The 12,031-nt window shown below is 35.3% G+C and overlaps 1 protein-coding gene across 6 annotated transcripts in view; it reads left to right on the top strand.

Moving 5' to 3' along the window:
- Dgk (diacyl glycerol kinase 1) overlaps positions 1-12,031 on the top strand; it is a 410,387-nt gene that overhangs the window by 332,259 nt on the left and 66,097 nt on the right. For all 6 annotated transcript variants that reach the window (XM_073990829.1, XM_073990828.1, XM_073990827.1 and 3 more), the window contains one exon: positions 6,172-6,280. In XM_073990829.1, the coding sequence (XP_073846930.1) occupies positions 6,172-6,280 (109 nt within the window). The remainder of the gene's footprint in view (positions 1-6,171; positions 6,281-12,031) is intronic.

The following is a 12,031-nucleotide window of genomic DNA, read 5'->3' as shown; positions in this document are numbered from 1 at the left end:
AAATCCTGGAGAAGACCTAAGAGATGCAGATCGACACCTACCACCTTTTTGTCGATTATAAAGCAGCCTTCGACAGCCCGCTGCGTTCAAATGTATTCCAAGCCATGTCTGAAATTGGTATCCCCGCAAAGCTCATCCGGCTTTGTAAAATGGCTTTAACTAACACGAGGTCCTCAGTTAAAATAGGAAAGAACCTCTCCGAAGAGTTTGGTACCAAACGAGGTTTCAGACAAGGAGACAGCATTTCGTGTGATCTCTTCACCATCCTGCTGGAAAAGGTTATACGATAGGCAAACGTGAAAAGAAATGGCACAATCTACACCAATAGCCACATGTACCTTGCTTATGCTGATGATATAGACATCATGGGCCGATCAGTAAAAGAAGTAACTGATACCTTTATGAAGGTCGAAGGAGAATCTGCTAAAGTGGGTCTGGCGGTAAACGGTGAGAAGACCAAGTTGATGGTGTCGACGCAGAACATTTGTTCCATAGGACGAACTAAGAAAAGATCTCCATTTCTCTCTATTTCTTGCTTCGCACTCTGGAATAGCACGGCTTTTCATCTCATCATCCATTTGTTTGCGCCATCTATTTCTTGGCCTGCCAATTCTGCGTGCACGACCAAGCGGTCCGTATTTATACGCCTTTTTATCGGGTTCATCATCGCTCATTCTTACGACATGGCCTAGCCAACGCAATCGTTGCATCTCGATACGTTTAGCAATATTGATGTCGTTATATAGCAGATACAGCTCATGGTTCATGCGACGTCGTTATTCACCGTCAACGCAGATTGGTCCGTAGATCTTTCGAAGAATTTTTCTCTCAAACACGCCAAGCACTGCCTTATCTGCTTGCGCAAGTACCCAGGCTTCGGAACCATACATCAGCACGGGTAGTATCAGTGTTTTGTAGAGCGTTATTTTTGTTTGACGAGAGGTGGCTTTGTTTTTAAACTGCTTACTTAAGCCAAAGTAGCATCTGTTGGCCAATAGAATTCTTCTTTTTATTTCACAACTGATGACGTTTGTTGTGTTTACGGAGGTGCCGAGACAAAGTCTTTTATTACCTCAAAATTATAGTAGCCAACTTCCACAGTTGGTCCAAGCTCAATGGACGCATTGCTCGTCTACACCATTAACTTGGTCTTCTCACCGTTTAACGCCAGACCCACCTTAGCAGATTCTCCTTCGATCTTCATAAAGGTATCAGTTACTTCTTTTACTGATACAGCAGGATGTTGAAGAGATCACACGAAAGGCTGTCTCCTAGTCTGAAACCTCTTTTGGTACAAAACTCTTCGGAGAGGTTCTTTCCTATTTTAACTAAGGACCTCGTGTCAGTTAAAGTCATTTTACAAATCCGGATGAGCTTTGCGGGCTGTCGAAGGCTGCTTTATAATCGACAAAAAGGTGGTAGGTGTCGAACTGCATCTCTTGGATCTTCTCCAGGATTTACCACCAGGTCTATGGTCCAATTATCTCGTTGACCATAGTTCGCACAATATCCCTGACACGATCTTGTAGGCAATCGGGGGTAGACTTATGCCCCTATAGTTAGAGCATACAGTCTTATCTCCCTTCTTGTGGACGGGGCACAGGATACTCAGGTTCCAATCGTCGGGTACTCGTTCTCCAGCCAGATGGTGCTAACTAGCTGATGAATACTCCTTATCAGCGTGTCGCCTCCGGTTTTGAACAGCTCGGCTGGTAAGCCATCGGCTCCATCTGCCTTATTATTCTTCAGCCGATTTATTGCTATCTTTACCTCATCTTGGCTGGGCGGTATACATTCAATACCATCTTCTGGGATTGGGACTGTGGTATCTTCGTCGTCTTCGCTGCTATTGGATACCAACAGTTTTAAAAAATTTTCTTTCCATATCCTGAGTACACTATCTGTATCAGTTACCCGATTACCTTGCTGGTCTCCACAGGAGGATGTGCCTGTACCAAAGCCATCAATTTGATGCTTGACTCTTTGGTAGAATTTTCGGACTTCATTCTGGCTCCTGTACATCTCGATTTTTTTCACACTCCCGCTTTTCCATCTCTCTCTTTTTCCTGCTGAAAAGACGTTTCTCCTCTCTCCTTTTCTCCCTGTATCTCTCTCGTGCGCTACGCGATGCTACGGATTGTAAAGTAGCCCTATATGCCGCATTTTTCTCTTCGGTGGCAGCACGACACTCCTGATCATACCATGGATTCCTTGGTGGAGGTCTCTGGTATCCAAGTATGGATTTTGCGGCTGTTTGCATGGAGTAGGCAATGGTTTGCCATTGCGCTGATACGTTATCGGGATGAGGAGTGCTTTGATTAAGCAATTGCGCCAGTTGAGTGGAATATGCTGTGGCTATCTATTGTGATTGCAGCTTACCGATGTCTAACTTTCGAGTTGTGTCTGTTTGTACTTTGTGTGCTACGTTTAAGCGGGTGCGTATCTTTGCTGCAACAAGGTAGTGGTCCGAATCAATGTTTGCGCCTCGGAACGATCGTACATCCAACACGCTTGATGAATGTCTTCCATCTATCACAACGCCAGGTGCCCTTATGGATGTCGAGATGTTGAAATCTGGTGCTGCTAACTACCATGTTTTTTGCAGCTGCAAAGTCTATCAGCCTCATACCATTGTCAGATGTTTCACTGTGGAGACTGAATTTCCCGACTGTTGGGCCAAAGATATTCTCCTTTCCAATTTTGGCATTAAAATCGCCTAGAATGATTTTAATGTCATGGGCAGGGCAACGGTCATATGTTTCTTCTAAGTGCTCGTAAAATATATCTTTGGTCTGTTCGTCCTTTTCTTCGGTGGGAGCATGAGCGCAAATAAAGCTGATGTTGAAGAATTTAGCTTTTATTCGAATTGCAGCAAGTCTTTCATTCACTGGGGGTGAAGCTGGATACCAGATGTTTCAGTCTCCGACTAAATACAAATCCGCAACCAAACTCATACTTTACGTCATGGCAGCTATAATACAGTGCGTCACCTTTAGGTGACGCATCTATTTATCTGCGAAATATATAAGCGTTTCGCAACTCTACCTCGGCAGTTCCACACCTGACTGCTACTCCCCACACATTCCAGACTGGACAGACTTGTATAAAAGGAAGGCAAGTCCTCCTCCTCTGCTTCTTGTACGATCTTTCACACAAAACTGTGTAACCATTGCAAAGTTGCAAGCTACAGGAGACGGTGTGCTTTTTTCGTGGGTCGCGACGACATTGATGTTCCTGTGACTCGTATAGCATACACTTTCTTTGACTTTCTTGCGAAGACCATTGCAATTGCATTGCAGAAATGATGCATTTCCGGGGTGTTAAATAACAACATTGGATGTTAGATGCTGTGTTTGTTGGAAATTGCGGGGATATCTCGTATTCCGATAACTACGAAGAATCGTACGACGAAGTTGGGGAAACGCTGAAAGGCAACATAACTCTTATCGCAGTAATCGAGGAGGCGATTAAGGCGCCGAAAGTGCACCCACTCCCCGATATTGACATGTGATGGATGTGGGTCTGTCACACGGAACATATCCATAGCCTGGGGTTCATCTCTATCCCGGCCAAAAGATCTTGGAGCAGGTATTCCGGAATAAATTGCCGCTCCCATGGTGAAAAAATGCGCGAACTCAAACACAAATACATAATTGTTGAGGTGACGGCAATTGGTCGAAGATTCCTCTGCGGTAGGTCCAAATATATTTTCCTGCCAATATTAGCATTTTAATCTTCTACGAGAATCTTAATGCCAAGGTCACTTTCAGGCGCATGTAGATTTAAAAAAATCCACGTTTATAACCGCCTCCGAGTCCTCTGAAAAGTCTTTAAAAAATCCACGTTTATAATGGCCTTCAAGTCCTCTGAAAAGTCTTTAAAAAATCCACGTTTATAATGGCCTTCAAGTCCTCTGAAAAGTCTTTAAAAAATCCACGTTTATAATGGCCTTCAAGTCCTCTGAAAAGTCTTTAAAAAATCCACGTTTATAATGGCCTTCAAGTCCTCTGAAAAGTCTTTAAAAAATCCACGTTTATAATGGCCTTCAAGTCCTCTGAAAAGTCTTTAAAAAATCCACGTTTATAATGGCCTTCAAGTCCTCTGAAAAGTCTTTAAAAAATCCACGTTTTTACGGCCTTCAAGTCCTCTGAAAAGTCTTTAAAAAATCCACGTTTTTACGGCCTTCAAGTCCTCTGAAAAGTCTTTAAAAAATCCACGTTTTTACGGCCTTCAAGTCCTCTGAAAAGTCTTTAAAAAATCCACGTTTTAATGGCCTTCAAGTCCTCTGAAAAGTCTTTAAAAAATCCACGTTTTAATGGCCTTCAAGTCCTCTGAAAAGTCTTTAAAAAATCTTTAAAAAATCCACGTTTATAATTGCCTTCAAGTCCTCTGAAAAGTCTTTAAAAAATCCAGGTCTGTAGAGGCCTTAAAGTCCTCTGAAAAGTCTTTAAAAAATCCAATTCTGTAGAGGCCTTAAAGTCCTCTGAAAAGTCTTTAAAAAATCCAGGTCTGTAGAGGCCTTAAAGTCCTCTGAAAAGTCTTTAAAAAATCCAATTCTGTAGAGGCCTTAAAGTCCTCTGAAAAGTCTTTAAAAAATCCACGTCTGTAGAGGCCTTAAAATCCTCTGAAAAGTCTTGAAAAAATCCACGTCTGTAGAGGCCTTAAAGTCCTATGAAAAGTCTTTAAAAAATCCACGTCTGTAGGCCTTAAAATCCTCTGAAAAGTCTTTAAAAATCCACGTCTGTAGAGGCCTTAAAGTATTCTGAAATGTCTTTAAAAAATCCACGTCTGTAGAGGCCTTCAAGTCCTTTTCAAAGTCTTTAAAAAATCCACGTTTATAATGGCCTTCAAGTCCTCTGAAAAGTCTTTAACAAATCTTTAAAAAATCCACGTTTATAATAGCCTTCAAGTCCTCTGAAAAGTCTTTAAAAAATCCACGTTTATAATGGCCTTCAAGTCCTCTGAAAAGTCTTTAAAAAATCCACGTTTATAATGGCCTTAAAGTCCTCTGAAAAGTCTTTAAAAATCCACGTTTATAATGACCTCCAAGTCCTCTGAAAAGTCTTTAAAAAATCCACGTTTATAATGGCCTTCAAATCCTCCGAAAAGTCTTTAAAAAATCCACGTTTATAATGGCCTTCAAGTCCTCCGAAAAGTCTTTAAAAATCCACGTTTATAATGGCCCTCAAGTCCTCCGAAAAGTCTTTAAAAAATCCACGTTTATTATGGCCTACAAGTCCTTCGAAAAGTCTTAAAAAAATCCACGTTTATAACGGCCTTCAAGTCCTCTATATGGAATACAGCCAACACAATACATGAGTTTTTGCTAATTTTTACGTTTATCTCCTAGTTCTGCTTTACAATTGGTTGAATTAGTTAACATTGCATTTCGGGGAATAACTACACTGTTCGTGGAACAACTTCTATGTTAAATAATCTAATAAATTGTTCAAATTAGTGCTCCCTGCCTAGGTTTCACACATTAAATCAAGTATGTATTTGCAGTGTACATCGGTGCGTATACATGGTGGCAACACGTATACAACCCACAGTACCACTTAATTAAAACTGTACGTTGCCATGGTTTATGTAATAACTCAATGTTGTGAGCATCTTCATTACAAACATAAACTAAATAAAATAAATTCTCATGAATTTCCCACATCTACAAATATTTGTTCAAATGAATGCACTGCAATTTAAAGTATGTGTACTCAATGTAAACAAAATACTCCGGTATACACTTTTTGACAATATTTATGATTGTCATGCCATTAGTAAATGTTCTTCTATATTTTGAGAAATATTTTCATGGCTTACATAATAATACAGAAGAAAAAGTATTGAATCTCTCAAATCAAGATATCTGAACTTGATAGCTTTCTTAAATGTCAAACACTTGTGTCATCGTCTTCTTCTTCTTTTATCCAACACTCCATAAAATATAAGTGACAATTCAAATATTCGACTACAGACATACACATACATATGCACATTGCTTTACAAAATCATTAGAAGCTTTATACAAACACACACATATTTTTATTCATACCCATAACATACATATTTAGTTCTGTACATGTATTCTTCACCTGCAAATAACTCTATTTTGATATCATCGTTTTCATCTCATCCTTCTTCTACTTCTTTGTCATCTCGACAATTTTACAGATTTTGCAAGATATGATGATAGAAATTGACTATGATGCCGATGGCACCGTCTCACTGGAAGAGTGGCAACGTGGTGGCATGACAACGATACCTTTATTGGTGCTATTAGGTAAGTTTAAGATATGCAGAACAAATGACGAAAGATAACAAGAACATGAAGAAGCCGTAGAAGCCAAAAAAGTTGTAGATATTATCTATGGCAACATTGTAATAAGATTTTTGTGGTATGATATTAAGCAATCATGGCGGATAAACTTTAATAAGAGATCTAGAAAGACAACAAGGATTTTTTTACATAAGATTAAACAAGCCGCAATATCCCAGAGCGTAGGCGGTTGCTGGGGCTCATGCTACAAACTTGAAATTTGCCTAAGATGAGCAAAGGGAGCTCTAATAAAGGTATCAAAGAAGAGAAAGTTTTGTCATGGAACAGAAGGTGCTCTAAAAATTCTTTAAAAAGTTTACATTTATATAGGGCTCTAGTTCCTCTAAAAATTCTTTAAAAAATCCACATTTATAGCGGCCTTTAGTCCATCTGAAAATTCTTTAAAAATCCACATTTATAGCGGCCTTTAGTCCATTTGAAAATTCTTTAAAAAATTCACGTTTATAGCGGCCTTTAGTCCACCTGGAAATTCTTTAAAAAATCCACGTTTATAGCGGCCTTTAGTCCACCTGAAAATTCTTTAAAAAATCCACGTTAATAGCGGCCTTTAGTTCATCTGAAAATTCTTTAAAAATCCACATTTATAGCGGCCATTAGTCCATCTGAAAATTCTTTAAAAAATCCACGTTTATATTGGCCTTTAGTTCCTCTAAAAATTCTTTAAAAAATCCACGTTTATATTGGCCTTTAGTTCCTCTAAAAATTCTTTAAAAAATCCACGTTTATATTGGCCTTTAGTTCCTCTAAAAATTCTTTAAAAAATCCACGTTTATATTGGCCTTTAGTTCCTCTAAAAATTCTTTAAAAAATCCACGTTTATATTGGCCTTTAGTTCCTCTAAAAATTCTTTAAAAAATCCACGTTTATATTGGCCTTTAGTTCCTCTAAACATTCTTTAAAAAATCTACGTTTATATTGGCCTTTAGTTCCTCTAAAAATTCTTTAAAAAATCCACCTTTATATTGGCCTTTAATTCCTCTAAAAATTCTTTAAAAAATCCACGTTTATATCGGCCTTTAGTTCCTCTAAAAATTCTTTAAAATATCCACGTTTATATCGGCCTTTAGTTGCTCTGAAAAGTCTTTAAAAAATCCACGTTTATATTGGTCTTTAGCTTTTCTGAAAAGTCTTTAAAAAATCCACGTTTATATTGGCCTTCAGTTCCTCTAAAAATTCTTTAAAAAAACCACGTTTATATTGGCCTTTAGTTCCTCTAAAAATTCTTTAAAAAATCCACGTTTATATCGGCCTTTAGTTCCTCTAAAAATTCTTTAAAATATCCACGTTTATATCGGCCTTTAGTTGCTCTGAAAAGTCTTTAAAAAATCCACGTTTATATTGGTCTTTAGCTTTTCTGAAAAGTCTTTAAAAAATCCACGTTTATATCGGCCTTTAGTTCCTTTAAAAATTCTTTAAAAAATCCACGTTTATATCGGCCTTTAGTTCCTCTAAAAATTCTTTAAAATATCCACGTTTATATCGGCCTTTAGTTGCCCTGAAAAGTCTTTAAAAAATCCACGTTTATTTTGGCCTTTAGGTGCTCTGAAAAGTCTTTAAAAAATCCACGTTGATTTTGGCCTTTAGGTGCTCTAAAAATTCTTTAAAAAATCCACGTTTATATTGGCCTTTAGTTCCTCTAAAAATTCTTTAAAAAATCCACGTTTATATTGGCCTTTAGTTCCTCTAAAAATTCTTTAAAAAATCCACGTTTATATTGGCCTTTAGTTCCTCTAAAAATTCTTTAAAAAATCCACCTTTATATTGGCCTTTAATTCCTCTAAAAATTCTTTAAAAAATCCACGTTTATATCGGCCTTTAGTTCCTCTAAAAATTCTTTAAAATATCCACGTTTATATCGGCCTTTAGTTGCTCTGAAAAGTCTTTAAAAAATCCACGTTTATATTGGTCTTTAGCTTTTCTGAAAAGTCTTTAAAAAATCCACGTTTATATTGGCCTTCAGTTCCTCTAAAAATTCTTTAAAAAAACCACGTTTATATTGGCCTTTAGTTCCTCTAAAAATTCTTTAAAAAATCCACGTTTATATCGGCCTTTAGTTCCTCTAAAAATTCTTTAAAATATCCACGTTTATATCGGCCTTTAGTTGCTCTGAAAAGTCTTTAAAAAATCCACGTTTATATTGGTCTTTAGCTTTTCTGAAAAGTCTTTAAAAAATCCACGTTTATATCGGCCTTTAGTTCCTCTAAAAATTCTTTAAAAAATCCACGTTTATATTGGCCTTTAGTTCCTCTAAAAATTCTTTAAAATATCCACGTTTATATCGGCCTTTAGTTGCCCTGAAAAGTCTTTAAAAAATCCACGTTTATTTTGGCCTTTAGGTGCTCTGAAAAGTCTTTAAAAAATCCACGTTGATTTTGGCCTTTAGGTGCTCTAAAAATTCTTTAAAAAATCCACGTTTATATTGGCCTTTAGTTCCTCTAAAAATTCTTTAAAAAATCCACGTTTATATTGGCCTTTAGTTCCTCTAAAAATTCTTTAAAAAATCCACGTTTATATTGGCCTTTAGTTCCTCTAAAAATTCTTTAAAAAATCCACGTTTATATTGGCCTTTAGTTCCTCTAAAAATTCTTTAAAAAATCCACGTTTATATTGGCCTTTAGTTCCTCTAAAAATTCTTTAAAAAATCCACGTTTATATTGGCCTTTAGTTCCTCTAAAAATTCTTTAAAAAATCCACGTTTATATCGGCCTTTAGGTTCTCTAAAAATTCTTTAAAAAATCCACGTTTACATTGGTCTTCAGGTCCTCCAAAATTCTTTAAAAAATCCATGCTCCTAACGGCCTTTAGTTCCTTTAAAAATTCTTTAAAAAATCCACGTTTATATCGGCCTTTAGGTTCTCTAAAAATTCTTTAAAAAATCCACGTTTATATTGGCCTTTAGGTTCTCTAAAAATTCTTTAAAAAATCCACGTTTATATTGGCCTTTAGGTTCTCTAAAAATTCTTTAAAAAATCCACGTTTATATCGGCCTTTAGTTCCTCTAAAAATTCTTTAAAAAATCCACGTTTATATTGGCCTTTAGGTTCTCTAAAAATTCTTTAAAAAATCCACGTTTATTTTGGCCTTTAGGTGCTCTAAAAAGTCTTTAAAAATCCACGTTTATATCGGCCTTTAGATCCTCTAAAAATTCTTTAAAAAATCCACGTTTATATTGGCCTTTCGGTGCTCTAAAAATTCTTTAAAAAATCCACGTTTATATTGGCCTTTAGGTGCTCTAAAAATTCTTTAAAAAATCCACGTTTATATTGGCCTTTAGGTGCTCTAAAAATTCTTTAAAAAAATCCAAGTTTATATTGGCCTTTAGTTCCTCTCAAAATTCTTTAAAAAATACACGTTTATATTGGCCTTTAGTTCCTCTAAACATTCTTTAAAAAATCCACGTTTATATTGGCCTTTAGTTCCTCTAAAAATTCTTTAAAAAATCCACGTTTATATTGGCCTTTAGATGCTCTGAAAAATCTTTAAAAAATCCACGTTTATATTGGCCTTTAGTTCCTCTAAAAATTCTTTAAAAAATCCACGTTTATATTGGCCTTTAGATGCTCTGAAAATTCTTTAAAAAATCCAAGTTTATATTGGCCTTTAGATGCTCTGAAAATTCTTTAAAAAATCCACGTTTATATTGGCCTTTAGATGCTCTGAAAAATCTTTAAAAAATCCACGTTTATATCGGCCATTAGTTCTTCTAAAAATTCTTTAAAAAATCCAAGTTTATATCGGCCTTTAGTTCCTCTAAAAATTCTTTAAAAAATCCACGTTTATAGCGGCCTTTAGTCCATCTGAAAATTCTTTAAAAAATCCACGTTTATATTGGCCTTTAGTCCATCTGAAAATTCTTTAAAAAATCCACGTTTATATCGGCCTTTAGTCCATCTGAAAATTCTTTAAAAAATCCACGTTTATTTTGGCCTTTAGTCCATCTGAAAATTCTTTAAAAAATCCACGTTTATTTTGGCCTTAGGTGCTCTGAAAAGTCTTCAAAAAATCCACGTTTATTTTGGCCTTTAGGTGCTCTGAAAAGTCTTCAAAAAATCCACGTTTATTTTGGCCTTTAGGTGCTCTGAAAATTCTTTAAAAAATCCACGTTTATAGCGGCCTTTAGGTGCTCTAAAAAGTCTTTAAAAAATCCACGTTTATATTGGCCTTTAGGTGCTCTAAAAAGTCTTTAAAAAATCCACGTTTATTTTGGCCTTTAGGTCCTCTGAAAAGTCTTTAAAAAATCCACGTTTATTTTGGCCTTTAGTCCATCTGAAAATTCTTTAAAAAATCCACGTTTATATTGGCCTTTAGTTCCTCTAAAAATTCTTTAAAAAATCCACGTTTATATCGGCCTTTAGTTCCTCTAAACATTCTTAAAAAAACCACGTTTATATCGGATTTTAGTTCCTCTAAAAATTCATTAAAATGTCCAAATTTATATCGGGCTTTAGTTCCTCTAAAAATTCTTTCAAAATCAACGTTTATATCGGCTTTTAGTTCCTCTAAATTTTTTTTAAAAAATCCACGTTTATATCGGCCTTTAGTTCCTCTAAAAATTCTTTAAAAAAACCACGTTTATATCGGCGCTTAGTACCTCTAAAATTCTTTAAAAAAATCCAAGTTTATATTGGCCTTTAGTTCCTCTAAAAATTCTTTAAAAAATACACGTTTATATTGGCCTTTAGTTCCTCTAAAAATTCTTTAAAAAATCCACGTTTATATTGGCCTTTAGTTCCTCTAAAAATTCTTTAAAAAATCCACGTTTATATTGGCCTTTAGTTCCTCTAAAAAATCTTTAAAAAATCCACGTTTATATTGGCCTTTAGTTCCTCTAAAAATTCTTTAAAAAATCCACGTTTATATTGGCCTTTAGTTCCTCTAAAAATTCTTTAAAAAATCCACGTTTATATTGGCCTTTAGATGCTCTGAAAATTCTTTAAAAAATCCACGTTTATATTGGCCTTTAGATGCTCTGAAAATTCTTTAAAAAATCCACGTTTATATTGGCCTTTAGGTCCTCAAAAATTAATTAAAAAATCCACGTTTATATCAGCCTTTAGTTCCTCTAATAATTCTTTAAAAAATCCACGTTTATTTTGGCCTTTAGGTGCTCTAAAAAGTCTTGAAAAATCCACGTTTATTTTGGCCTTTAGGTGCTCTAAAAATTCTTTAAAAAATCCACGTTTATATTGGCCTTTAGGTTCTCTAAAAATTCTTTAAAAAATCCACGTTTATATTGGCCTTTAGGTTCTCTAAAAATTCTTTAAAAAATCCACGTTTATATTGGCCTTTAGGTTCTCTAAAAATTCTTTAAAAAATCCACGTTTATATTGGCCTTTAGGTTCTCTAAAAATTCTTTAAAAAATCCACGTTTATATTGGCCTTTAGGTTCTCTAAAAATTCTTTAAAAAATCCACGTTTATATTGGCCTTTAGGTTCTCTAAAAATTCTTTAAAAAATCCACGTTTATATTGGCCTTTAGGTTCTCTAAAAATTCTTTAAAAAATCCACGTTTATATTGGCCTTTAGGTTCTCTAAAAATTTTTTAAAAAATCCACGTTTATATCGGCCTTTAGTTCGTCTAAAAATTCTTTAAAAAATCCACCTTTATATCGGCCTTTAGTTCGTCTAAAAATTCCTTAAAAAATCCACGTTTATATTGGCCTTTAGTTCGTCTAAAAATTCTTTAAAAAATCC

Source organism: Musca autumnalis, unplaced genomic scaffold (assembly GCF_047663935.1).
Source record: "Musca autumnalis isolate F117 unplaced genomic scaffold, ASM4766393v1 scaffold_5, whole genome shotgun sequence".
Lineage (NCBI taxonomy): Eukaryota > Metazoa > Arthropoda > Insecta > Diptera > Muscidae > Musca > Musca autumnalis.
This window is presented reverse-complemented; position numbering and strand designations above follow the sequence as displayed.